Genomic DNA, 26,177 nt, shown 5'->3' on the forward strand with positions numbered 1-26,177 from the left:
CTGTCAATTTGTTTTCGTTCGTAAGGACTCTTACAAACCCCCACTAACTCATCCTTATGAAGGTCCTTTTAAGGTTCAACAGCGCAATGAAAAATATTTTGTTTTAGATGTCGGGGGAAAGCAACAAACTGTGTCTATTGACCGTTTAAAGCCAGCAATAATTGATGTTTTGCAGCCTTTGCCAACCCCAAATAAAAACGGGGACGTCCTCGCAAAATTTAAAAGTCGTTTCTGGGGGGAGCTGTGTGGTGACGACACGCATTACGTTTGCAAGAAACGCCTTTTTTCTCGTTTTGCCTTTTTTCCTGCGTTGTGTTTAACTGTCTCGTTTTGACGTGTCACGGCTCATTCTCAACCGGACACGCTTAATAAAAACAACTTCGCTACAATACCCCAATATTTACAAACCGTGACAAATCTGTTGCAAAGATGAAAGTTTACTGGAAAGTTAACTAGCAGATTGGTTACCTAAACAAGCTATACAATAACAAATAGCCCAAGTGGTCAATGTCCACTCATGGGAATATTTCTGGCCAACCAACGCCACTGAGACTGTTGGGGATGTCGTTCGTACCCAGGCCCCCCCCATCATTTTTAATGTGGGGATGTTTTTGCAACTTTTCATGTTCAATGGTAACAACTGCCAAATCGAAAACGCAGCTCTTCTTTCTTGGTTCTCTGTTTAGGAAGTCATGTAGTTTTCGTGCACCAAAAATTAAGTACTACAGCAAAAAACTGATAATAACAAAGAAACGTAAGTCTTACAAAATGTACCTTATGTGTTAATGCATCCTTGCAAAATAACATGGTACATCTGTTTGTACATCTTTCAATGCCGCCCACATACGATCTTATTCGTACCTCCCTTGACATCCAACAGAATGCCAATTTGGAAGCCGTATACAACACACGGCACACGATGCCGTTTCGTCGAACAGCACACCTGCCGTGTCGTTGAGCAGCACACCAGACGTGTTTTCTAACTGCACACCTGCCGTGTTACGTACGACTGCAGTTTCACGACACACCTAGTATGTTGTTGCCAAGAGTAACAAAGCACAATACGCCAAATACCGTGTTGTTTTTATTGCATGGTGCAGAACGGAAAAGTGTATAAAAACACTGGATATAGTTGCAGCAGAATGACTTTTTTCACAGGAATTAAATAAAAACACCTTAAGGTTTCAACCTTGCTGGGTCTGTGCACCCTTTTTTTGCGGGAGGCCTGCAAACTATAGGCCATGTTCCTTTAAAATGAGGTCCTCCACAAAGTAAGAAAAGTCTTAAAGCAATAGTGGCATACAAACCACAGGGTTACACAATAAAAGATTGAGGCATCCTGTGGTCCTGTCAAGAAATTAGTCAATATATTACAACATGTTTAGACAAGCATACAAATTGTAATAACTTTTTTTGCTGTAAGTATCACATGGAAACAAGTACTTTAGAACTTTAAGTGGGTTTAATACAATTTCCTACCCTTGCCAGGAAAAAAATGCTCTTGCTCTGCTTTTGAGCAACTTCTTTCTCTGCATATCTCAGCAGAGCTAGTTGTTTGCCACGGTTCCCCATCATCTGGCACATTAAATGCTTCATTTGTCTTAAAAAATAACATGTTTAATTGTATTTATTACATGTTGAAGATTTCTTCCTGCTGTTCTTGGCTATATAGTTTTAAATCTGAAACGGTGGGGGATAATAGAAAGTGCAATTATCTACAAACAAATAGGTGTCACATATAACAACCAAAACTTCTATAGACAGTAGAGTAAATAAAACCAATAGGACATAAAATTATTGGTAAAACAGAATCATTTGGTTTAATTAGGGAATATATATTTCGCCTATGTGGCAGCAGTAAAAAGTATAAACAAAATAACACAGGGGATGCTGTTACTAATTGCCAAAGCTAACTGAACCAAACTAAAAACAAAACAAGCGCAACTCTGGGCACCGGATCGAGCGAGAAAAAACGTAGAACAGGTACGCGCATGCAGGGAGATAACAACAGCGGTGAGTGCCGATGGAGTTTTTACCCCACTCGAGGGACCATTTCTTATATATTTATTTTGGCCTCTAATATCCTTTGCCATTTGGCTTCGCACATGTCTAAATTTTCTTTTTTAGGAATTTCCACCAAGGTAATACAGAAAAACAAATGGCGATGTCGGGTTTCCTTTTTAAAATATGTATGTGGTTGCTGGCGACAACATCGAACAACAGACGAAAAATTAAAGAAAATTACGTAACGTTTAATTGGCTCTTTGAGCATAGTGATTAGTTTTTTCCTTTGCTTTCGAAACAGTTCTTTTACCTTGCGTTGCCGCAAAACTTTCACCACTTTTCCAAAACTTTCACGTGTCGCTACCACCAAACATTCAGTTTAGGTGTTAGCGAGAGAAACCGATTTTCACAAGCGAGGTTTCCTGGAGTCGTAGAACATACATTCTCACACCAACACGATGAACGTTAAAACGGATCGGTCGCTTTTGCACCATTGAGCCAGGTGTTATCACACGACCATTGGTGCGCATTGCGTTTTTTGTGTGTGTTTCGCCGCCCTTTTCGCTTTATAATAACTTGTGTTTGCAATGTATGTCATTACCCTCATGAAGGTGTTTCGTATGGGACATCGAAACGTTGGCACAGTAGAATAAAAAAACTGCCGGAAGAGCTGAAAATTTTGTTGATTCAGTAAAATGCTTCAAGGCTTTTATTTGCAAGATTATAAAACGTGAATTAAGTACAGTTTGACACAATTCCAAATACTAGGTCCCTTGTTATACTTTTTGGTAACAAAACGCAGATTACCAACAAATATGTGCATTCTCAAATTATATCTGCCCAGTCGGTCGGCATATAACAGACAAATGTTGGCACGCAAAGCTGTGATAATCAGGTAAACCGATCTTACCTGTACGAAAATTTCCGACATCGTGCTTATGCGAACATGGATTTTCTGTGATGGCAGCAACAAAGACCAAACCCCGAAACAGACTGGACGTGAATGACACATTGCGGGTGTCATCAAGTTCAATTACTCCTAGGTGGGTGCGCCTCTTGCGACAAAACCAGCTCAACATTTGCAGGTTTTGAAGACCGGTCCGTGACAAAATTTTAGTTTCAAAACCGGTCCGCACGTTTCGCAGTGCAAAAATGGTTGCCGACCCCTGGCCTAGCAAACTTCCTCCAGTGGTGGTGGGAAGTGACAACTTGGCAAAAGTTTCGACCTTCAAATGTTTTATGTGTGTTCATCCAAATAGTTTTCATTGAAATCACCAGCTACAATAATTTTTCTAATTCCAGTTTGTTTTGAAATATGCTTCAGCTTTTTAGGCAAAAAGCTTCGAACATGGTGGGCAGTACGCAACACGAAGTATGAGGGAGATAGTTGGACCGAAGTTTGCAAGACATCACCACCACCCCTACAATGAAGGCGGCATCAACAGTGAAAGTTTTTTGTAATTAACCAGGGTTCACAAAGGCAAAAACATCAATGTTGTGCACTAGTGAATAACTTGCAACGGAATCAAAGCATTTTTGAAGAGACTGGGTGTCGTTGAATGATATTGAAATGCTTTTCCCACAAATTACGGCCTTGGTCATTTTTTTAATGCTTTGCAAGGTTTCTTCATTGACACATACACTTTCAGGTTTGAAATCGTCGGTGTGCAGTCCTTCGGCAGCAGAATATCCCATACCTTATGTAAAAAAATTCTCATATTGACAACAATTCTATCCTCAGTGCTTCTTTGAATTTTGTGTACTTGCATGCCCAAGACAGTTTGATAGGATATTGGTACTGCATATAAGTTTTGTTCCTTCCTTTGTTTGGTGGCTTGCAAGTGGTTATTCGATTAAAAGTGCAGAGAAAGAACAAATGTCCTGTTATTTTCATCAACTGAAGGGTTATATAAAAAAAAGTGCAATGTAAACTAGAAGGTCAAAACGACCTTGGCAATCAATGATTTTTCCACTGTTGTCCATCTGCAATGTCAACATTTGATCATCATCATTCTAGCGCCAACAGCAACATCCATTTTTTTCTGGTAATGATGGGTGGTCCTATTCATTATACTTTACCGGAACTTTGCTGCAATAATTTTCACTTTTGTGTATGTTTTTACATTCCTTGGTGATGTTTGTGAACTTTTGCATTGGTTCCATACAAATGATAAGAATCTATTGGATAATCTGGGGGCCAGGTGACCGTTCGTTGTTGCAATGCTGTTTTTGCGATAAAGGGAATCCGGTTTATGTTTTAATAATGAAGTGCCACATACAGAAGGGATTTGATAAAAAAATCACCTCCTGCTACAATTGAAATGTTGCCAAAAGATGTGTCTGGGTCTGCGATGCGCAAAGTTTGGTTTAGTCGTTGACTGATGTACATCATCAGATTTTGCACAACCATTGACAACTGCGGAAAGAAACAAAGATTGCATCTCTTAATAACCTACATTTGTTTTGCATATGTGTGAAAACATACCTCATTCATCTCAAGAATTTTTAAATGCATCAGTTTTACGCGCAGTTTTGTGAGTTTTTCCTTTGAAAGTGGTTTATACTGCTTACTTGGGTTTACAATGCTTAGCCAGAATAAATAGTACTTTCTCCTTTAGTACATTAATGATTATTATTTTCCAAATATTATCAAAATCAATATAACTGAAACTAACACTGTAACAAATGCCACTGTTAAAAGCTGTCAACAACACAGCTGTATCTTAAGAGTGTCGGAAAAGTACCTAATAACCGTTTTGATTCATGGTGGATCCAATAGCATTAAACTTAGAAATTGTGTTTCTGTTCGGTTGCTAGGTTGCAGTGGTTCCTGTTCTCCATGTTGTCCTCTGTTGTGGGTACGATTTGCGTCCAAGCATCTTGAAGAACTTTTGCATCACCAGGAAAAGCATCCCACATTTCTTCTTTATCTGGCAGTTTGTTAAATTTGGCCATTTTATTGGTAATCGACAAAAAATTGGAAGGGACGGTTATTGAATGACAAGACGAAAAGGCCAGAGGTTAAAAAGTCAAACCACGATGGGGAAGGTACAACTGTAACAGGTTGAAATCTTTGTCCTTGTCTCAACGAAATTTTGGGAATCGAATAACAGGTTGTTTCTGGCTTTTCGATCTTGTTGGTAAGTTCAATCACAGTACGCCAGGCCCATTGAAGGCGCTATACCGAATCAGCCGGTCACCAAGCATTCACCACCATATGGCAAGGCGTAGGCTAGAAAAATCTAGCCTGCGGTGGGATTCGAACCCACGACAGGAGTCTTTCCGGGACTCGCGCTCTACCAACTGAGCTACACAGGCCCAGTGGAGAACCCGCCGAAAGTCGAATCACAAGCACCGTTGCCTGCCTCGTATGCTGCACATGTCAGCTTCGTAGAGTCAGCACCATAAACGCCTATGGGGTAGCTGAAATTTCTCTCCGTTCGATGTTACGTTACCCAATGGCCATCGTAACACAAGCCCGCTTCTGGAGGGTGGTTCTCACTACCGTGTTCGCTTATGCGCATCAAAGCGTGCTATTTGCTTTTTCTTTTATCGCTATTGCCTCTTTATAAGCGCCGCTCTAACCTCTTACACTTTTCTAACATGACTCCAATAGGACCAATAAAGCTTCGACCGCTTCAACACATCAATTTTTGGTTGCGCAGTACATGTCCGTTGGTTTCCCTCCCGTAACAGCGCGACTCTCGCTGGAACCATATCGTTGATTACTTTCGGTTTCCTGAAGTACGAGTGGCTTAACTTGTGAAGGCCGGACCATTTGAGAATCATTACTATGTTGTTGTTTTTCTCCCTTTACTTGACAAGAATTATGACTGGTAGTATAATATTCAATATTAACTGTTAAATAATCAATTTTATTTCAACGTTTTTTACAATGAATTTGTCACAGTGCCAGACTACATTTCGGTCACAAACATGTTTTTGGAACTGTTGCCTTTGCGCAACCACTATAAAACTGTCGCATTTAGTATAAAACTGCTTGTTATAGTCCCTGATGCGCTCAGCTGCAAATGCTATCGCGAACGGACCGCAGTTACCTGATCCTGCTGTCGTCTGTCGAGGTACATTGGGGAAAACACAAATAGTTTTGTTGTTACAAGTAATAAGTTTAGAAATGAGGAGTATAAATCTTAACAGTAGAGTTGTTGTCTGAAAATACATTGGACGCAGTAGTTACCCTGGACATTTATGATTTGAACAAATTTTTGCTGGGGTGTGTGAATAGGGGACGTGTTTGTACAAACGAAAAACGCCAAACAACTTTGCAAGTCTCCAATATGAAAGCTGCTGAGAAAGAATGTGAATTGCGGAGTCTATATGATATATTATCACCAAGCCAAGTTTTGTTCCTTTTTGCATCCGACGTTAAAGAAAATTTTGTTGCACAACAGCGACGCGCTAAACTCGATTGTTCGTTTGCATCGGTATATCGCTGAACTGTAGAGCTTAAGCAGTCCCGCAGACACTGCAGGAGTTGTGAGCCTACTTCGTTTTTGCCACTTCCCTTCATTCTGTTTGGTGCCGGTGGTGGCGTTGGTGTGGTCAGTGCTGGTGTTGGTCTGCTCCTCGGTGTTAGATGGAGTTTTAGTGGCAGAAGTCTTTATATTACCTTTAGCTTTATCGTGCAGAGAAGGCGCTTTGTTACAGGAACACTGGGGTTTGGGGCATTGGGAGATTTTTCTTCAAGATCGATTGGGGTCATTGCTGGTGTTGGTTTGCTCCTTCGTGATGACGTTGTTGTGGGTTGTGTAATGTATTGAGTTTCAGGTTTTATTATTTTTTTCAAAGGCAACTTATTATAAAACTTACCCAGGATTTTACCAACAATCTTGCTGCTCGGGCATAGGTTTTGCGGACATCCGTTGTCTTCTTTTTCTGGGTATCTAATACTGGCAAATGAGACAACGCAGGAAAATCCTTGGAAAGTGATACATAAGTGTTTTTCCCAACTGACTTTGGTGTTGTTGGTGTAATCCATTCCTCAAGCTGCAGCAAATAGAAGTTAGTCCATCATCGGAGAAGTGAACCTTGTCGTACCACAGCTCGGGTGAGTTTGATGTCCAAATACGTGATTTGCTTCGACTTGCAGTCTCGCAAATTGCCAGGTTTACGTAGGGAATAAAGCCACGCTCGCCAGTGCTGTGGCAGCATTCCCAAACAGTATACACCTATTTACAAGATTTAATAAGAAGCAATAAAAAAAACTACACCACCCCAGTGACGTCCCATTGGCATGACAAGAACTGCAACACCGTACATTATTAAGTTACCAAACCCTGACCAAATGTGTTACGATAAAGATCTATACAACAGAGATTTTCGAAACAGGTTATACAATAAAAAACGACCAAAGTAGCCAAGGTGCAAAAAGAATATGTTCATTTCACACTGACCCTTGCATGGGGCTACAACGCTTTGTTGTAGTTAGTTGATCAGCCATGATGCAAAACCAACCTTTGCAGTCTCTTATCCACACAATGAAGTGATTATATCTTCCGGTGGTGTATTGAACAACAGCACAGCCCTTAGGGGGTACAACGCTTTGGTGCAGTTGATCAGCCGAAGAATATCCCCAGGAATCTTTCTGACCAACCAACGCAACTGTAAACGCTTCCCTTGGGAAATGTTCGCGTACCCAGGGCCAAAACTACAACGTCGACGTTTCGAATTAGGGGACGATTTTGCAACTCCGTGATTCCCTGTTCAATGGTTCCACCGGGGATGGTAACATACCTGGTTGATTTCGCGATTATTTTGTTAGGCTAACGCATGCTTAGCGAGCGGAGAACTTTCACTCACTGCATCGTCATTTGTTGTCATGTCGCCCTTGTGCACGAACTTGATGTGAGTCAAACCGGTGGTTATACCGGCTAAACCAAGACTCCTTTTTGTTTTTATAGCATTTCAAACAGAATCCCATCGGCGTTTTTTCATGGTCGTGATTTGCTCTTTATGGTGACGAAACGTTTTTCACCATAAAAAGCAAATCGTTTTTTTTTTTGGAGTCCCATAAAAAAAACTTGCAAAAGCTGAAACAAGAATTAGTATGTCAGTTGTGAGAAACGATCATTGTTTGAAACCGCAAAATATTGCAACCTGCAAACTATAGTTTGGGTTAAACTATGTGGGTTGGAAATCTGTGCCAAAACTTTATTGTGGCTTTATTGTTTTGTAGACCAGGGTTTCCCAAACTGGGGGTCGCGACCCCGAAAGGGTGAGCTTAACAAACTTGAGGGGTCGCAGAGAGCTGGGCCAATTTTGAAGAAAGTACTTCATACACTGGCGTAGAGTACGGGGATGCCGCACACCCCCGGCCTTGACCTTTGCATAACGTCACAATGTCATTTTTGTTCAAGTTACGTCGGTTTTAAAACGTTTCCAGCTAAGCGCAAATTGGATAAATAAGCTTTTCTGCATCAAGCTGTGCAAACTCATGCCATCCTTTAAATAACCTTCTTGACACCTCGCCTTTTTTAACTCCTGTTGGATTTTTTTCATAATGCCTTGCGTTCGGTTGTTTTTGGTGAATTTCTGCTCTGCTCTTTTCTGCACTTCATTCTAAAAATCAGAATAACCTTTATAAACCGGAGTTCACTGATAGACCAACATTCCCAAGCATCAAACTTGACCACAAAGCGAGTTTGTGAAGTGTGTACACTTGTACTTGATAAACTTTTCCATTAATTCAGGACAATAAAATTCTTCATGTGATGCAAAATATCTGCTACGCTTTCCAAATGCACAAGTAAGTAAACCCAAGATATATAAATGACTTTCTGTCTTCGCCTCTTCACTAAACTCGCCAGCTTTTTCAATTTTTTTATGGTATGACCAGCACATGCATGCAAAAACGGTTTGTTGAGCATCGTTTTTTATGTTTCTCCTGTTACTACTACAAAACAACGTTCGTAAATAAATATGTCTAAATATGTCTTTAGAATTTCCCCGAAAAAAAAAGCGATAAAACTGAGTGGATTAAAGCATTGCTTCCTTAAAAAAGGGCGGGTGGGATCAACCTCAAAGAAGACTTTTGTCACTCTTAAACGACACGACAAAGTTTCAATTGACGCAGCATTATGCCATTTCGAAACGTAGGTTCCTACCGCCAAAGGCGCACTACCCTTAAAAGGGTGACGTACCACAATTTCATACGCATAAAACGGCTTGGACTTGGAGCTGCGTCGAACTGCGTCCACTGAACACAAGAGCGCGGCTCACCATCAGGGGCGAAAATCAATTAAAATTATTGGGGGGGACCTATGACTGCTGTGAGTAGATGACGTCACCTCGATTGGGGAAGTCATGACGTCACCAATCAGATTTTATTTGACAACAGATAATACGTTGCCTCGAAACCTTTGCAGCAAACGCAAGGAGGAAAAAAGAAAACAGATTTTAAGTTTTAACATTTTTGTGTATTGTAAACAAACAACAAAATAACAGACGAAAAAATCTATGACACATAATCAGTTTTGTTGTCAAACATGTTTCGACGAATTTCCGAAACAGCAACAAACTCTTTAGTGATTTCTTCAACCGGTACTTGATCGAGTAAATCTGAATGCACGTGACAAACAGCTAGATGATTTAAGCGAACCTGGGTAGTCGTGCTTCTCAGCCAAGTTTTTAGACGCCGAAGTGTTGAAAAACTTCGCTCGCATGCACAAGAGCTGACAGGGCACACCAAAAGCAGTTTGAGCAAAATAAACACCTGCGTGAATAACTGGCGTAGCTCGGAACTTATAGCGCGATAAGCTAACTTCGCTTCATTTACAGAACTTGCCCCCGTGTGCTGCTTAAACATCGGCAACTGTACAGATAGTTGAGTTACATTCAATTCGGGATATTTTGAAATTAAATCTAAATTTGTTGCTGTGCCCTTCATTATCATATTTTCGATTTCCAAATATGTTTGGAAGCTTGAGTTGCGGACATCATACCGTTTCTGCAAACACCCAAGTAAACAGTCAATAAACTCCACGTATAACAATCTGTAATGGTCTTTGGCACATTCGGCGTGGAAGTGCGGTGAGGATCCAGCGAAACGCGGTGTCGGCTGCCGATGGCGTGGCACAGAAATTTCATGAAGCCCCAAATTCGCTGATATCTCTGTTGCTTCATCAAAAAGGTTCGTGTACATTATAGGGTGACGAAATACTTGTATCTGCTTCGCTGTTGTCGCTACAGCCTCTATTGAACCTGCATAACATACAATCTGTGTCTAAAAATTGGTACAATTTACTACCTGATAAATTTGAAGAAGATGCCTGCATCGAGCTGTTTAGTTGTTCCAGCAGAGCTATTGGTTTTTTAACAAGGTATAAAGCTAAGAATGTTTCGGTTTTCTCGAAACGATTCAAAAGAGCATTGGTTTTGGTGGCAGAATCTGTAGTCCCCTCCGACATGCTCAGTTACAGCAATAACGGCTTGAGAGGCTCCGTCGTACGTTTGTGCACGTATTTGACCAGCAGATAGGGAAAATCGAGTCAGAACGTCTAAAATCATCCTTGCAATTGCATCTCCAGTTGTCTGATGCATTTTGTGCAGATCCAGAAAATCTTCATGTACACATAGCTCTGAATCGACATGGCGGATGCAAACAGACTCTTGCTCACTTCCACAAATATCTTGTGTGCCGTCGACCATCACTGCGAACATACCATTGGCTTTAATTTTAGACGCTAAAATTCGTAAAATAAAGTGACTGAACATTTGTGTCATTTCTTGCTGACCACGAAATGAGGTGAAGTTGGTTTTTCGCTGGAGGAACTCTTTTAACTCGGCACTATCTTCAGCACGAAGTTTTAGGAGTTGGTGGTAATTTCCTTCTCCCTCGTCATGGCCTCGGATAATAAGACCTTGTCGCAACAAATATCGCAAAGACGTGAACAATTTTATCAGCGATCGCCTGGCGGCAGCTTGTTGTTCGTTAAAGCCTGTGTTTATTTGAAGTGCAACAGACTTTCGCTTTATGGCATCTAGTTGCATGGTGGCAAAGGTATGTGTTTCTGTTAGTTGGTGTAAATCAAATGAACTTTTTCCAGTTTCGAAAACCGTCTGATATAAACGCAGGCTCTTTTTTTTTGAACTGCGTGCAACAAACCCAGTTTGTCTGCTTTTGAACAAATAAAACAGAGCACCCCATTAACACCTGGTACGCAATGGATCCACGGGAATAAAACATACCACTTGGTCTGAAATTTTAAAAATCTAACGCCGCAGTTCTTTGCTGGCAAATGGCTTACATCTTCTGGTTGGTTCGGGCAGGATTGTGATAAAAGATCCGCAGAATTTATTTCTGTTAAACAGGAGTTGCTTCCCCCATCTGTTGTTGTGGAACTGGTTTTACCTTGGAGTATTTTCATTTCCTTCTCTAGTAAAACACTTTCAGGCACTGCAGAATTGGCCTTATCTACTTTCCTCAAGTTTGTTTTTCCACTCGCTGCGTTGGAAACGAAATACTGTTCTATCTTACTAACTTTAAGCCGTTTAACGTTTTGAGACATTATTCTTGCAGTGCCGCAAATATTCCATCAACTAAATGCACTGTCAAGCTTTTTGCACAGCATGAAACAATTCGATTGAGTTCCATTGTTGACAACAATGTGAATTATGAAGTAGTATTATGTCGTTAGATTTGTGTGATATTGAGCAATAGACTTATATCTTATTTTTAGCTCAAGGGTATTAAAAATATTGGGGGGGGGCAGATGAATGGAAGTCCCCCCCAACCAAATTTTTTGGGGGGACATGTCCCCCCCGGGATTTGCGCCCGTGCTCACCATACCAGGAATCTTTCCTCCAAAGCTGCTCGCTCTATGAGTCTCACATTTTTTGCAACGCTGTCAACTCGCATTTGTCTGGGACCTCAATCTTTCTCGCTTGTTGTCTGACCTTCCTAAATACATCTGCACTCGGAGCATCGTCTCTATTTCCGGATTCGTAAACACTTTCTGAAAGTGTGTTAACCAAGTCTTTGCAATGGAGTCGCGCTTTTTTTCTGCGGCGTTTATTTGCATTTCCTCTCTACGTTCTCCTTTCAGTTTGCAACTTACAAAATCGTTTTTACGGGGCTTTACCTTTCACTATACTTCACGCAAAACTCTTTTGTTTGGTCAAGCATAGAGCATTAAGTGCATATTTGTGACGACTGCATAGTGCTGGTGGGTTTTCTTGACGTTATAATAGCTATGTTACACGTATTTAATTTGGTCACAGCTTTGTTGATAAGCGAGGTACTTCTTTGGACCAAAGCGACAATTTGTGTGTGTGAAGACGTTTACTTAGTCTGACTTCGTATTAGCATTTTTAATTCGTCTGTACGTACCTAAGTGAAAATTACCGTCAAGGCAGCTTTACCTTGTTTTTTTTTTAAGTTTCGAGTCCGACTTGAGTCACCATTTTTTGAAGACTTGACTTGAGTCTCAGCAGTGAAAAGACTTGACTCGGTATACCAACAAACAAATTTTTTTCAACAGATCCTGTTCAGACTCTAACCAAACAACAATAGAACTCTACTGTGCGGTTCGTATAGTTATGTTTGTTTAATGTCAACGTAACGAAGTCGCTGCTACATGTAAACAAATTTCTTTCGCTGGCATTGTGTTGTAGTTGCCGCTTGGTTTAAGCCAGGAGTCACCAAAGTTTTATTACAGCGGACCGCATAAGTTAGACGATTTTGCTCGTAGCGCCAAGAGATCTTTCGACAATAGACCTGTGTGTTGATGCGACTGTTGATTTTTTGAAGTTAGTCTTATCTTTCGAGCAATGTTTCTTTATTACGTCACAAGTCAAGGAACACAATTGTTTGCAAACAATTAAAACTTTTAGTCTTGTATGCGCTGTAATTCGTCCTGTGAGACTGAGTAAAATCAATTCCACATGTCGTTGCAGGAAAACTTTCGCAGGTAATAATGTTGCAAAGTTATTAGTACGATTTGGCAAACCAAAAAATACGGTCGCTGGTCGGATGAAATGGCCGGAGCTGGTCCCTGGGCCGTAACCCCTGGTTTAAGCGAACACAGCACCTGTCAAGACCAAGTATTTGCTGTTATGCGTTTACTTAGTTGTACAAAAACTCTTCTAGCGCATGCAGTAAGAATATTGGAATTTTAGGTTAAAGTTTGACGTTCTTGTTCAAGCTGGGTAATAAGTGTCAATTATCCATTAGCTAACTTGCTTTTGTTTGTTCTGATCATGCTTGATCATCAGCACATAAACTACAGTGCAACTGGATATACTATTCTAAACATGACTATAGTGTTCAAAGGGGGGCCCAGAAATTAACTTGCACCAGCATATTTTTTTCGCTCTCCTTAGTCGGTTTTATGTTTGTTGCAGTGGAGGGTTTTGAAAACAAAAGAAAAAAAAACGGACTTTTTTAGCAAATTTCTCAAAATATCTGTCCATTTTTTATTGCGAATATAACGACCCTTTATTGAACCGTATTTTTTACGAATCGTTTGACGGCAAAACGAATAAAGTTTGGTCCGCTAATGTATCTGAAGAGGTCCAAAAACTTACATCACACTTAGATTCAGTATTAGTGTCAACAAACTCTGGACTGTTACTGTCACACTGCGATTTGTTTACTCGTTTTTTTGTGGATAAATTTGACAAGACTTTCCTAGTTTGAAGTTAAACATCTGTAATACCCAAACTAGAGGCAACAACCTCTATTTCCGATTTGGTTACTTCTTGTCGGTTAGCCCCACCAATTTATCGAACATTTTGAACAACACTAATATTATTTGAATTTGTCCTCGACGTTTGTGGTGATGGTGCTAGTCTATACTGTTTGGTGGTGGTGAACGTGTTGTAGTACTTGGTGTTGCTGGGGTGCTTTTTGGTAGTGGCGGCGTGTTGGTCTGCTCTTCGGTGCCGGTGGTGCTATTTTGCTCTTTGGTGTCGGCTGTGGTCAGTGCTAGTGGTGTTGTTGGTTTGTTCCTCGGTGCTGGCTGTGGTCTGTGCTGATGGTGGTGGTTTGCTCCTTGGTGATGGCGTTGTTGTGGGTTGTGTAATCTGTGGAGTTTTCAGTCAGCGTTGTCAACCACGTGATTTATGAGGACGTCTGCAAATAACGGAGCAATTGGCGAACCCATCGCTACACCGTCAATCTGTTGGTACACTTCGTTGTTGAGGCAGTCCAAAGTAGTAGCTTCTTTAACCGACGATGGTTTCGGTTCCATCACAGAACATGGCGGAAAGTATAAGATCAATGGTATAAAGTCAACCGGTACGTTGGTAAAAAGGCTGTTTACATCAAATGTGGCCAACATTGTTGAATGGGCTTTCCTTGATCCTTGAAATAAACTCAAAAGAATCTTTTACTGTGACATGTTCGGGCACTGGCCGCTGTGTCGCAGTTAGAGACGGTCATCTTTGGTTTAAAGGTAGCACAGGCAATTTTGAAGTTTTGTCAGGTTGCATGCAATAGCTGCAAATAACGAACGCTGTTATCACCTGAATGCCATTCATTTGGTTGACATATGCCGTGCGTTTTAAAACAACTACGTCATTACCTTTATCAGGTTTCGTAATAATGATGGCTAGGTTCCAAACCCTGTTGAGAAACTCTTCCGGTGAGCGTGCAGCTGTGTGGTTGAGACATAAGGACTGTAGAGGTTCATTAACTTTTGCTTTAGTTGCACGCATTAAAGGTGCGACAGTGCATGGCGTATGTCGTGATATAGATGTTCGTATTCGACTTTGATGAAATTGATGTTGATTTTTGGTTGGAAAGTGTGCACAACAACATAAACCCTAAGTCGGTTCCGCTTTACTTGTGTAACACCTAAATGACTTCTTGCGTATTTTGATGTGATGTGCTTTCTTATTATTGCGATCTTTGCTTGAAATTGTTGTAGTTGTAAGAGGCAACATCTCTGTACTCAGCTGCTGTGTCCAGTTTGTATGCAGCAACGGCTATCAGATCGCTCATCTTTTTGTGAAAAAACAACAACAACAACAATTAACATCTTAATGTTTTCCATACAATCATGTCTTTGAATTAATTGCATGCCTGGTTTAAGGTCATCAGGAAGTAAAACAACCAACTGATCAAATGTTGCATTGCGAATATGTAAGTGCTTAATCCAAGCACTATCATTAAAAGTTGTCACTATATTGTTCCACCAATTCACTGATCTGCAACCAGCAGCACAAGCATAGTTAACAACAAAAAGTGTACTCTATCAACTACTTTTGTTAATTTATTTACCCTTTTAACATCCAACATTTTCTCTGGTTCCTTGTCCTGACTTTTTGTTTTAACAAAACAACTACACATGTGGTAGGCAGCAAATTCCGTTGGCTAGCGCATCTTGCAATACGCAGTATTTTTAAAATAAATACAAAACTCAAAAAAGCTGTTTAGAGGAGAAAATGTATTTTTGATCAAGCTAAAGTGGTTTTCTGGAGATGCAGATTAAGTATGTTAGGTTTTTTACAAACTCCGCGTCGTACACTTCGCCACAATATCACGCAGCCGTTTCTTGTGATCATCAGCGGCCAAATGAAAAAAAGAGTTCCTCGATCACTGGTTAGATCCACTAGTTTAACGCCGTGAAACCCGACATAGCTAAGTTCAACACCAACTGACAATATCTTATGTAGTAGCCCATTGCATCCGCGTCCATCGCCCTTGGAAGGTCCTGTGAAGCGGAACCAAGCCACTGCTTCGCAACAAGTTGGACGGGAGCTGCCCAGCTTGCCCAAAGATAGGCCCGCCCACGTAGTAACAGAAACACGTGATGTTCGTTGTCGCCTCCGCGACCCAGGACGAGCCACTTCAAGCAGTTTCGTTCGGCGACCTGCTCGAGAAAAGCGTGGAGCTCATCCAGAGAGCGTATCAGCTGCCGGCCATCGAACAGATGAAAATTGTTGTCAGACGTATGGAAATATCGCCTCTCGCCTCTAAACAGACACAAAACAAAACCAAAGCCGTCATTGATAAGGCGTACGACCATTATGTCCTGTGCCTCACGGTGTTGGTGCGCCACTCCAGTGGCAACCGATAGTTAAAGGTGCCGCTGGGGTCACCTGGGTGTAACGTTTCTAGTTAGCATAAAAGCTATCATAGAACACCATTTAATTTAAAGTGTAATCTTACTTAATGTACATTATTTCTCTAGCTTATTGTTTCGTGAGTTCACTTTAATTCGCTTATGGCTTTTGTGTAAGAATTATGTATTTTAGCTAAGATTTAATTATATTATGAAGAGAAAACCTGTACATCAACAAAACCTAGTTCCACTCCACCAAGTGATATTAATAAAAGTAACACACAAACAATTCTGATACACCAGACATATGCTAAGACATTAAACTGCCAAAATGACAATAATCTGGCACTACGCTCAAAGCAACTGCATTCAACAATCGGACGGTCACAAACAGAGATGTCTCTACCAATTGACTGACCTGTCCTGAGGGCAAATTACATAACGTCTTTGTACAGACATGTACGAAATCGATGAAAGTTTGTTGTAAACAACATTGTTGGTTTGACGCAACACTGGGTCCTTATTCGAACGAATCGCATCCCAGGGCCCCGCAATAATGCCATCAGTCGGGCGCGCCGCGGAATCGGTAACAATGACGATGTTTCGAATGCCGTTCCTGGGACATCTCAGGTTGACGTTTGGCACCACCACCCCGCTGAACTGATCGAGATCTGCGGTGTAAAAACCGATTCACTAGGATCACTAAAAACGGTCAATGCAGAAATGAACTTCTAGAATCGGCGAAAGGTTGATCGACGTTGGGGCTAGTAGCATCCCAGACGTAAGTCTCCTATGGCTTTTACGGTACTCACCAACAAACACAGATATCGCACAAGTTTGGTTCTGCGTTTTCCAATACAAGAATATCCTACTCGTTTTGTTCGTCTTTATTGTTCTGTTGATTTTCAGTTAGTTTGCAGTTGTTTTCCTTCATTGCAATTTTTGTTTTACATGAAACAACTAATATAAAACGTTAAAAACTTACATATCGTCCTTTATGTCACGTTTTTTCACGTCACGCTGCTCCAAGTTTTTAGCCTTCATGGAACATATAAGTTGGCTATATATAGAATAGCCACCCTCTTTTGTGCAGAAGTAAACGTAAGACAAAACTTAATAAACAAATCCATTGTGACGTTATTTGCGTCACGCATGGAACGTACACGAGTATAAACAATAGACGGTATCATTTATGCACCAAGTTTAATAACATGCAATTATAATGTTCAGAGGTTCGAAACCAAAACAGCAACAATAAAAAGGGTATTAGGGATGCACAAAATTAAAGAAAGAATGCTTACAACAATGACCACTTACTAACACACTTTCCATTTAGCCATTAATATGGTCATGTTTTATTTGTGGAAGTTATAGTCACAATAGGCATTGTCAACATATTCTATAACATTTAAAGATTATTGCCACAAAAAAATTAGCCATAACTAACTGACAAATTTAACAACTACATTACATTAATTTCAGTTATTGTTGATTTAAACATCTTTACCATCTTTAGAAAATAACAATGCGTACTCGCTGAATGCATGTGTACTGGGGAAAATTGCTGGTCTCACCGCAAACTGTGTGTTTTGCGTCGCTCCGTGCCTTCTGAATTTATTGTTCATGTCGTTCTTTCTGTCCTGACAATTTCGAAAGGTTTGTCCATACGACTGTTGTCCATAACCTCTCCTTGTTAATTTTCTTTCTACTCTCCTTACTTGTTTTTTTTTTATATTTCCGAAGACGTCCATAAAGTACCAGAAAAATGAAATGGGTGCACTAGACTCACCACCCAGTTACCATAACATTCTGTAGTTTGCAGTTAACAACTGCAGCTCACCTTCTAAAAAGTCATCCAGAGGAATGTTACGCTTGGGTCATATAAGCAGTTGATAACCAAACAATGGTAGTGGTAGAATGGTCGAGCTTAGGTCATTCAAGCGCCCCTTGAGCTGGCAACAGGGATGAAAAAAACAGGCTTAAAAATGATAGCACGTCGAGTTGACGTGAACGGACAATCGACACAACCCAGAGCCTGACTTCTCCCCTGTTCCACATTGTCTGCATAGAAGTGACGCGACGCAATACAAAACCAAAGTCGGCGTTGATTGAGCGCACGACCATGATGTCCTGTGCCACGTTGTTGGTGTGCCAGTCCTGTGGCAACCGATAGTTCAAGATGCCGATGAGGTCACCTGGGTGTAACGTTTCTAGTTTAGCTATTTAAGCTATCATAGAACGCCGCGTAATTTAGAGTGTAATCTTAGTTGATGTAGATTATTTCTCAAGATTATGCTTATTATTGCATGAGTTCCCAATAGGTCGCTTGTGGCTTTTGTGTAAGAATTATGTATTTTAGCTAAGATTTAATCTAAGAGAAAACCTGTCTATGAACAAAATCTATATCCTGTTTGTAGAGCTCTTCTGACAAATGTAATTTTATTCCGACGTTTCGACCTCCTTTACAGGTTGTCTTCATCAGGGTAAATAACGCTGAATGCGACTAGTACAGTGCACGATAAAGATAAACAAAGGAAAAAAGAATAAATCGCCAGCATGTCACAATGCAACGAAAACACCGCGCGATAACGAATGATTGGGCCTCTAAACTTTCAGCAGGTTCCTATAGCACGCTGAAAACATCACGTCTTTTTTGATGTTCATTGTGTTTGGTGAATATTCCATGACTCAAGAAATAGTCTTTTCCTGTAGTCAGGCTACCGGGCCACAACAGACGCCGCATTCCGCATGACTGGAAAGCGCCGACTTCTTCGCGTCGCTGTTGGCAACATCTCGTTGATGTTCTTTTCGGCGGGTGTTAAGTGACCTTCCAGTCTCTCCGACATATACAAACGGACACTCGGCGCAGGGAATAGCATATGCAACACGTCGTTGTGATTGGATCTTTCGGGCGACTCAGTAGGTTGCGAAGGGGAGTATTGGCAGGTTGGACGCCAACCGCTACGCCGAACAACGCCTATTTAAAAACCGATTTTCTCTATGTTTAAAAGCAAAATCACTACAAACTGTCAATGCGGAAATGAACTTGCCGTCTAGAAAGGGTGGAAGGTACCGTTGATATGATGCAGTTTCGATTTCTGATTCTACACCTACCCATCGTGCCATCTCCGTTTCCACCCGATTGCTTGCTTGTACTGTTAAGAAAAAAAAATTAACTTCGTTTTCTAAAAAAATTAACTTCGTTTTACCTTGCAGCAGTAGTCTTCAAACAATGAAAAGCCACGAACCTCACCCCACTTGCCAGAGCAGTTGGTAAGGTGACGCGTCCAGTTTTGCAGTCGGCCTGGAATAACAGTCGACGATTTCAAATTCAAGAGTAAACTCAACCAAAATGGGCGAAAGAAAACTTACAGTTCAACAACGAGCATCTGTCGGCCTGTTGGGTTTTTGAGACACACTGTTTTCACATGACACCGTAGTGTTGCCTTTGTCGAGAGCTGCTACAGATAAGACTTGCTAGATTTACAATGCAAGACACTTACTTTCTACGTAAACAACGGTGACACAGAAAAAAACATGGCCTGAATTTTGGGTATATTTTGCCGTAGAATATGTCCTGATCGAAGACGCTGGTTAAACCCGCGGCTCTAAATGAAACTCGCCTAACGTGTGCGGTTCTTGGGAACGTTTCCTGTTGGGATTCGGTAGACAGACCTGGGGTTCCCGAGGAAAATCATTTACGTTGATGGGAGCGTAATGTCTGCTTTCGTCAGGTCGATATCTCAGATGGTGGTTCGCTGCGGAAAATGTTGCACTACCTTGGACCTGGCTGATCTAAATCCTACGGCATGATTTTCTCTTTTGTATCTGACCGACTTATTTAGCTAACTGGTATGATACTTAAAAGGTAAATCTAAGAAAAATAAAGAGCAAAAAACAAAAGTGAAACTTGTCGTCCTGTGGTATTTCATCCCATACTTTTGTTTTGGTCTTAACCTAAGTACTTTTGTCACGGTGCTGGCGTAACAGGGTTTATTGGATGGGCAAAAAACGATGGGTTAACTTTGGGTCTTTCTTTTCGGGTTTTATAATAATCCTTTCCGATCGGAGTCAAGTCGAAATATTAACAACAGTATAACATATCTTCAAAATGCGCCATCACTCGAGATTTAAGCAAATCGCGTGTAGTAGAAAACACTAGATCAGTGGTTCCCAATCGGGGTTCCGTACAACCCTTTCAGGAGTTCCGTGAACTTTAACGGTTGCACGGGGTTCGCAGCGGTTTGGTGTAGCAATTTAAACACGAATGATTCATAGTATCATCGTTTCAAACTGCTAAACTATCCAGTCTCGCCCAAACCATGTAATTAACTTTTGTTACACCATTGATCAATTGTGACGTAATAAATACAACCTTGATACACTCTAGTGAAATTGAAGTCAACCTTTATGATGTGCTTGATCTTTTTTCTTTGATGTAGCCTACTTGTATTAGATTCATTATAACTGTTTTGAGGGGTTCCGCAAAGTTTGACAAAATACCTTAAGGGTTCCGTGCCACTAAAAAGGTTGAAGAGCACTGCAATAGATCAAACAATCTTAGTCTGTCAGTTTTCCTCCAAAGACTCTCGTCGGAATCAGATCGATGGTTACCTCCAGGTTTGGAGAACGACTGATCAATTGTGAGTCATTATGTTAATTCTCGGAATCTTGTCAAATGAAATTATTTTGTGTTTGTAGGTTCAATCGAAAATTATGATGCAAAATGAACAGCAAATTTGTTTAAGCATTTTATTATTTTTGCAATTGCCACAAAATCAGGAAACGTTTCTCTTAGCCACGTTTTTAGGAATTTCCTATCTTGACATAACCTGGATGATACCAGTCTCTGTATCCAAACGACAAATACAGTGCACAGAATCTGAAGACTCCCTCTGTTTCACTTTGAAATACTTTTCATTTTAAAGTCTTTCTTCTGTTGTCTTTTGAAGCCATCCTGACACCACTTTTCGCAAACTTTTTTCGCCGAGTTGCACGTTTTCTGCACGAGAAATACCCAAATACAAGGCGGCTGCAAACATTGAAAAAGGACGACAATTTCGGTAATTCTTTGATTGTTTGGTAACACCAGAAAAAAAATACAATTTAGCTTTTTATGTTCACATGAAACAAGTTTGGATAAAATGAACTGATCGTAAGGGCTATACTGCGCTTTAGGGGCGCTTATAAACAACAATCGTTTGTATGTTTGGTGAAAAAATATTAGATACAGTTTTGTGGGCGTATTATCCGCAAACTTGGAGAAACAACTTCGCAAACCCATAACATTAGGAAACTCCTGTGCCAACATGTACATTGCAGAGTCGATGTGCGAATCACTTAACCATTCATCTGCTTGCAACAAATCTGAATAATGTTGAGAATTCATTGAAAAATTTGGTATGAACTTTTCAGCACGCAGCGTCTCGCCAAACAGTCTTTCGGCGTACAACAGGTACAACTATCTTGTTTTTGTGTGAAACCTGTTTTTTTTTACTCGTACTACCCCGAAAGTCGTTTACAGGGGAGTACACATACTTGCCTAGCTTTTTCTTTGGAGTCGCTACCCTTTAGCGCTTGCTCCACTTTTCCTCAGGCTCTGACGACTCTGTTTTTGTTCTCCTACGTTTTGCTCCTACTTCGACCCAATCTTTGTGCTGTCAAACAAGTACAAGATGCGTATCAGCATAATGCTATGCAAACTAATGCAGGCTCTTGAACCTTCTTCCCTGACACATGTTTCTTTTCAACTCTTGATGACTTTTTTTTCCATAATACCCTGCGTTCTATTGTCTTTCGTAAAGTTTGGCTCGACTGTTTCCCACCTTCACACAAACATGTCGAAATAATTTTTGTAAGCAAGTGTGTCCCCATGGTCGCCTGAGATCCCCGAGCATCAACCCTGACCAAAGCGAAATTTTCAGAAGATTGTATTTAATATTTTTTTCCAAAAGTTCGGGACAAAATATCATTGGTTGGAACCTTCCCGTCTGACTGTACGTTGTCTTTGTGATTGCTTTTTGTAAGTTATCGAACAATGCGTCGGACGTTACAGCCAAAGTCAAAACAGATTGAATCAGGGGAACACTCCCGTCGCAAATTAAAGTCTGGGGCGCGTTTTCCCACAAATTTTGTTTGCGTCGCTTTTAAGAGAACCGATAAAATGTTTAATGGATGTTACGTTGTGAGAATTCGCGATATACGTTCCTACAGCAATCGGTGCTCTACCCTTGTGTGGATGGCGTAAGACGATTTCGTACGCGTAAAATGGTTTTCATTGGCAACACCTGTGATTATACCTTCCTGTTGCATGAATGTAGGCCGTCTTTTTCTCCGACACCGTTTTCTTTCTGCCTATCTTTGCAACACTCTAATCTTGCTTTCATCTGAAACCTGTGGTGTATTTTTGGCTTCTTGGCGTGTTTTATTAACCCTGTCTCATTTGAGGTTGAATCGCTGTTGCCTGACTCAAAAATATCATCAGCCAGTTTCCGAATATTGATCACGAGCTGTAGCATGCCGCAAGTTTTTTTTCAAGTCAGCGCGATGCGAACCTTTCAAGTGACAAAAATTGTTTTGGTGTTTTATTCCCCCGGTTTGGTGAAAAGTAAATTGGTTTCCTATCCGAAACAGCGGTATCGGTCACGCCCTTAGCTTCACATTAATTGTTGTCTAAAGAAACATGGAATTTGGTCTTTCCAACCAGACCACTAATATCATCGGTGATACCCCTGATTAGTCTTTCGGGGTTTGTCCTTATTTGACCCGAAATTCGCAATACGTTGTTGGTTCCAAGGACCAACACCGCAACATCGACCCGAGTCAAGGGAGCCCGATCTTGCAGCTCAACAACTCCATGATCGATGGTTCCTCCGGGAATGCTTACCACTGCCAAATCAAAATAAAATTGAGGCTAACAAGGTGTCACGTTCCCGTTTGCACGGGTACGCAAAAGATGGGACTGACTATCGGAAGTTCTTTAACAACTAACGCTCGTGTACTCTGATCGGCAAGAAACCCTACCTTTTACATTTATTCACGTCCAACCACAACCAAAACAACAAAAAACAACAATCCAGCACTACTTCGTAGTTATCTCTATCTTCTTCTCTGTTATATTATGTTATTATGGTTAGATAGGGGCGCTTATATATCACGCGTTTACAATTATTGAACGAAAAAAGGCGTTAATTCGCTGTGACGATTTCCTTTAGATAAACAATGGTGACTAGCACCTTGTAACAGCGCGAACTGATAAATTGGCACATTAAACACAAACAAAAGAAGTGATGGTGTGAAACGGCCATTCGCAACACAAAGACTTGTCCCACACAGTAAACCTCCAGCGGTTGCGGGATACCGTCGCTTGAGAACTGGGTCGCAAACTATCCAGTCAAGCACATTTGTGACACAACCCCGTTTTTAAGAAGAAATTTTTCACTAAAAGAAAACTTTGCGTAAATTTACACAAATGTGTTGAAACAAACCGTATAAGGTAAAACAATAAAAAGTCTGTGAAATCATTTCCGAAGGGTCGTTCGTCTCCATCTCTTACGTTTCCGTTTCTTGCCTCTCCCTTGATTTTTTTTCTTCTTAAAAAGGGACGCAGACGGTTCCGAAACCCGAAATGACTCCGCTTGTGGCATTCTCATCGGTCGGTGTTACAGCAATTTTGTTAGATGATAGTTGCTCCCTGTCTTCTGTCGTCGAGTGGACACGTTCCAAATCACCTGACTTGGATTGCGTGACCTCTGTACCAGGTTTGATGAACTTGCCGCGCCAGTTTGGATCTGGTGATTCCCAATCTCTGGCCCCTGCGATATTGCCGATGATAAGTTCCACGTTAAGGTCTGACACACATAGCGCCTCAACGGTACCCGAGTAATAGGGCGTGTCGATCGTGATCATCGCGCCGGCATGGGTTCAGGGTCCCCAATGAAACCCTGGACGTACCGTATTTGTCCAGTCAGCTGATCGTCGGTTACCAAAGATCTTCGAACCATGACCGATGTGCACCCCGTGTCTCGAATCGTTTCCACGGTTCTTTGACCTAGTTGACCTAAAGTGAGGTTTAACTTCTGGCTACATCTTTGCACACACAAAGCTTTTTCTATGTTCTGTCCGAGGTGGCGAGGCTCTGCATCAGATCCCCCTGTCCTTAAGTGACAGTCCCGCGCAAGATGTCCACGTCCATTGCAGTTGAAGCACCTGTGGTCACTCGGGCCAGACTGATGCCTGTGATAATCTTCGCCCAGTTGTTTAGGTCTTGCACCGTCTGTATAGACACAGCAGCAGCTCGAGTGCGCCTCGAATCGTAACTAAATCCGCCAATTGTTTTCTTCAGTGGACCAAGAAATCTGTCGGCTGTCTCCGCAAATTCTTTCAGATCATTTGTTGAGTGCTGCCTCATGTACAAAGATAGTTCCCGGTAACTATCTTTGTGGAATTTTTCACGAAGAAAAAGTTCCTTAAGCCCTTTGTAGGTCTTTGCGATTCCGGCCATTTCCACCCAACTGTCCAAATAACTATCGAACCTAACAAAATACTGCGAAACCGTTTCGCCTTGCTGCTGGGTTTCATTGTTAAATTTGTTGCGGTATCCATCCTCGCGCAACCCATACCGTTCCCGCAACGCTCGTTTCAGCACCTCGTAATCCCTGGCCTCTTCTGCTGACAGTCGAGAATACACTCCCATCGCTTTTCCCGTCAGCAGTGCACTGAGCCATGGCGCCCATTGATTCCTTTCCCAGCCGCTGTTCTCTGCGTATCTCTCAAACCGCAGCAAATATCCGTCCATGTCATCCACATCGTCCACAAATTTTGGAAGCTCTGGACACTTGCCTGCACCAGCGTTACTGCACGTTGTCAAATTGCTTGCTGTCTCTTCACGGCTTTGTCTATCTTCCAGGTCAAGCTTCTTCATAGCCAACTCGTGCTCCATAACGCGATTTTGTTGCCGTTCCGCTCTTTCGGCCTCAAGGTTTCTTTGCTCGATCTCACGTTTTTTCTGTTCAGCCTCCTCTTCACGTCTTTGCTCAACCTCACGATTAACCCTTCGCTCTTCACGTTCATATACCTCCTTCTCACGGTCCTGTTTCACCTGCTCCTCCACATACTTGCGTAGTTCTTCGTCAACATACCCCAATTGCTTTCCAATATCCAGATATTGGATTACAGACGCCATTGCCGATCTTACAGGGGTTAGTGTTTAACTTTGCGTTTTTAAGTCAGATCCCGGACGAGCCCCCAGATGTCACGTTCCCGTTTGCACGGGTACGCAAAAGATGGGACTGGCTATCGGAAGTTCTTTAACAACTAACGCTCGTGTACTCTGATCGGCAAGAAACCCTACCTTTTACATTTATTCACGTCCAACCACAACCAAAACAACAAAAAACAACAATCCAGCACTACTTCGTAGTTATCTCTATCTTCTTCTCTGTTATATTATGTTATTATGGTTAGATAGGGGCGCTTATATATCACGCGTTTACAATTATTGAACGAAAAAAGGCGTTAATTCGCTGTGACGATTTCCTTTAGATAAACAATGGTGACTAGCACCTCGGCGCGAACTGATAAATTGGCACATTAAACACAAACAAAAGAAGTGATGGTGTGAAACGGCCATTCGCAACACAAAGACTTGTCCCACACAGTAAACCTCCAGCGGTTGCGGGATACCGTCGCTTGAGAACTGGGTCGCAAACTATCCAGTCAAGCACATTTGTGACACAAGGGCTGACCAGATTACTTGCGTTGCTGTCGAGCGAAACAACACGCTACTCTGCTTCCGTGGTTCGGACATTATACATTCAATCTGCTTTCCGGGGACGCCTTTGCCGTAATCAATATGCGAAATCTTCGATAATATTTTATACATTCTCCACGTCACAAAGCTCCGGTTGCTTTTCATTTTTGTGATAACAAACCTACTTACCAGGGTAAAACCGCTTGTCAATTGTTCAAACAAACAAATAGTCGTTTTGCAAACAAATGTTTGATTGGCAACGATTTGATAGAACATCTTTTGTTTGCTTAGCAAATATATACAATGCTTTAAACTTATTATTGGCGGCAATGTGACATCTGATTTCTTACGAAACAAATTCTTTCTAAACCCGTAACTCCTCTGACACGTTTTACACT

At 41.3% G+C, this 26,177-nt stretch overlaps 3 protein-coding genes, 1 non-coding gene and 1 pseudogene across 4 annotated transcripts; all 5 read right to left on the reverse strand.

The window, feature by feature from the left end:
• Positions 1–5,248: 5,248 nt before the first annotated feature.
• Positions 5,249–5,322, reverse strand: Trnas-gga (transfer RNA serine (anticodon GGA)). The gene has a single exon. It is a non-coding gene; the product is annotated as a tRNA-Ser (tRNA).
• Positions 5,323–9,478: 4,156 nt separating this feature from the next.
• LOC145219637 (uncharacterized) lies at positions 9,479–10,165 on the reverse strand. The gene has a single exon (XM_080086970.1). The coding sequence runs from the start codon at positions 10,163–10,165 to the stop codon at positions 9,479–9,481; it is 687 nt and encodes a 228-aa protein (XP_079943096.1).
• On the reverse strand, positions 10,060–11,586 carry LOC145218998 (uncharacterized). The gene is made up of 2 exons (XM_080086418.1): positions 10,271–11,586; positions 10,060–10,224 (listed from the first exon to the last, which is right to left on the reverse strand). The coding sequence occupies exon 1, from the start codon at positions 11,011–11,013 to the stop codon at positions 10,336–10,338; it is 678 nt and encodes a 225-aa protein (XP_079942544.1). The 5' UTR covers positions 11,014–11,586; the 3' UTR covers positions 10,060–10,224; positions 10,271–10,335.
• Positions 11,587–12,745: 1,159 nt separating this feature from the next.
• LOC145219026 (uncharacterized) lies at positions 12,746–16,929 on the reverse strand. Its single transcript, XM_080086435.1, has 3 exons — positions 16,841–16,929; positions 16,447–16,699; positions 12,746–15,939 (listed from the first exon to the last, which is right to left on the reverse strand). Exons 2-3 carry the CDS (start codon positions 16,485–16,487, stop codon positions 15,576–15,578), a joined length of 405 nt encoding a protein of 134 aa, XP_079942561.1. The 5' UTR covers positions 16,488–16,699; positions 16,841–16,929; the 3' UTR covers positions 12,746–15,575.
• Positions 16,930–23,026: 6,097 nt separating this feature from the next.
• LOC145218952 (uncharacterized) lies at positions 23,027–25,788 on the reverse strand (annotated as a pseudogene).
• Positions 25,789–26,177: the final 389 nt, after the last annotated feature.

This window comes from Phallusia mammillata, chromosome 3 (genome assembly GCF_965637545.1).
Source record: "Phallusia mammillata chromosome 3, kaPhaMamm4.hap1.1, whole genome shotgun sequence".
NCBI classification, from domain to species: domain Eukaryota; kingdom Metazoa; phylum Chordata; class Ascidiacea; order Phlebobranchia; family Ascidiidae; genus Phallusia; species Phallusia mammillata.

What these genes read in the sequence shown, in the direction of transcription:
- LOC145219637 (XM_080086970.1), bottom strand. Translation starts at nt 10,165, where the DNA reads ATGTACACGAACCTTTTTGATGAAGCAACAGAGATATCAGCGAATTTG.
- LOC145218998 (XM_080086418.1), bottom strand. Translation starts at nt 11,013, where the DNA reads ATGCAACTAGATGCCATAAAGCGAAAGTCTGTTGCACTTCAAATAAAC.
- LOC145219026 (XM_080086435.1), bottom strand. Translation starts at nt 16,487, where the DNA reads ATGTCTGTACAAAGACGTTATGTAATTTGCCCTCAGGACAG. An exon ending in GTAATTTGCCCTCAGGACAG is followed by an intron (nt 15,940 to 16,446) that starts GTCAGTCAATTG and finishes GTGTCTGTTTAG; the next exon opens with AGGCGAGAGGCGATATTTCC.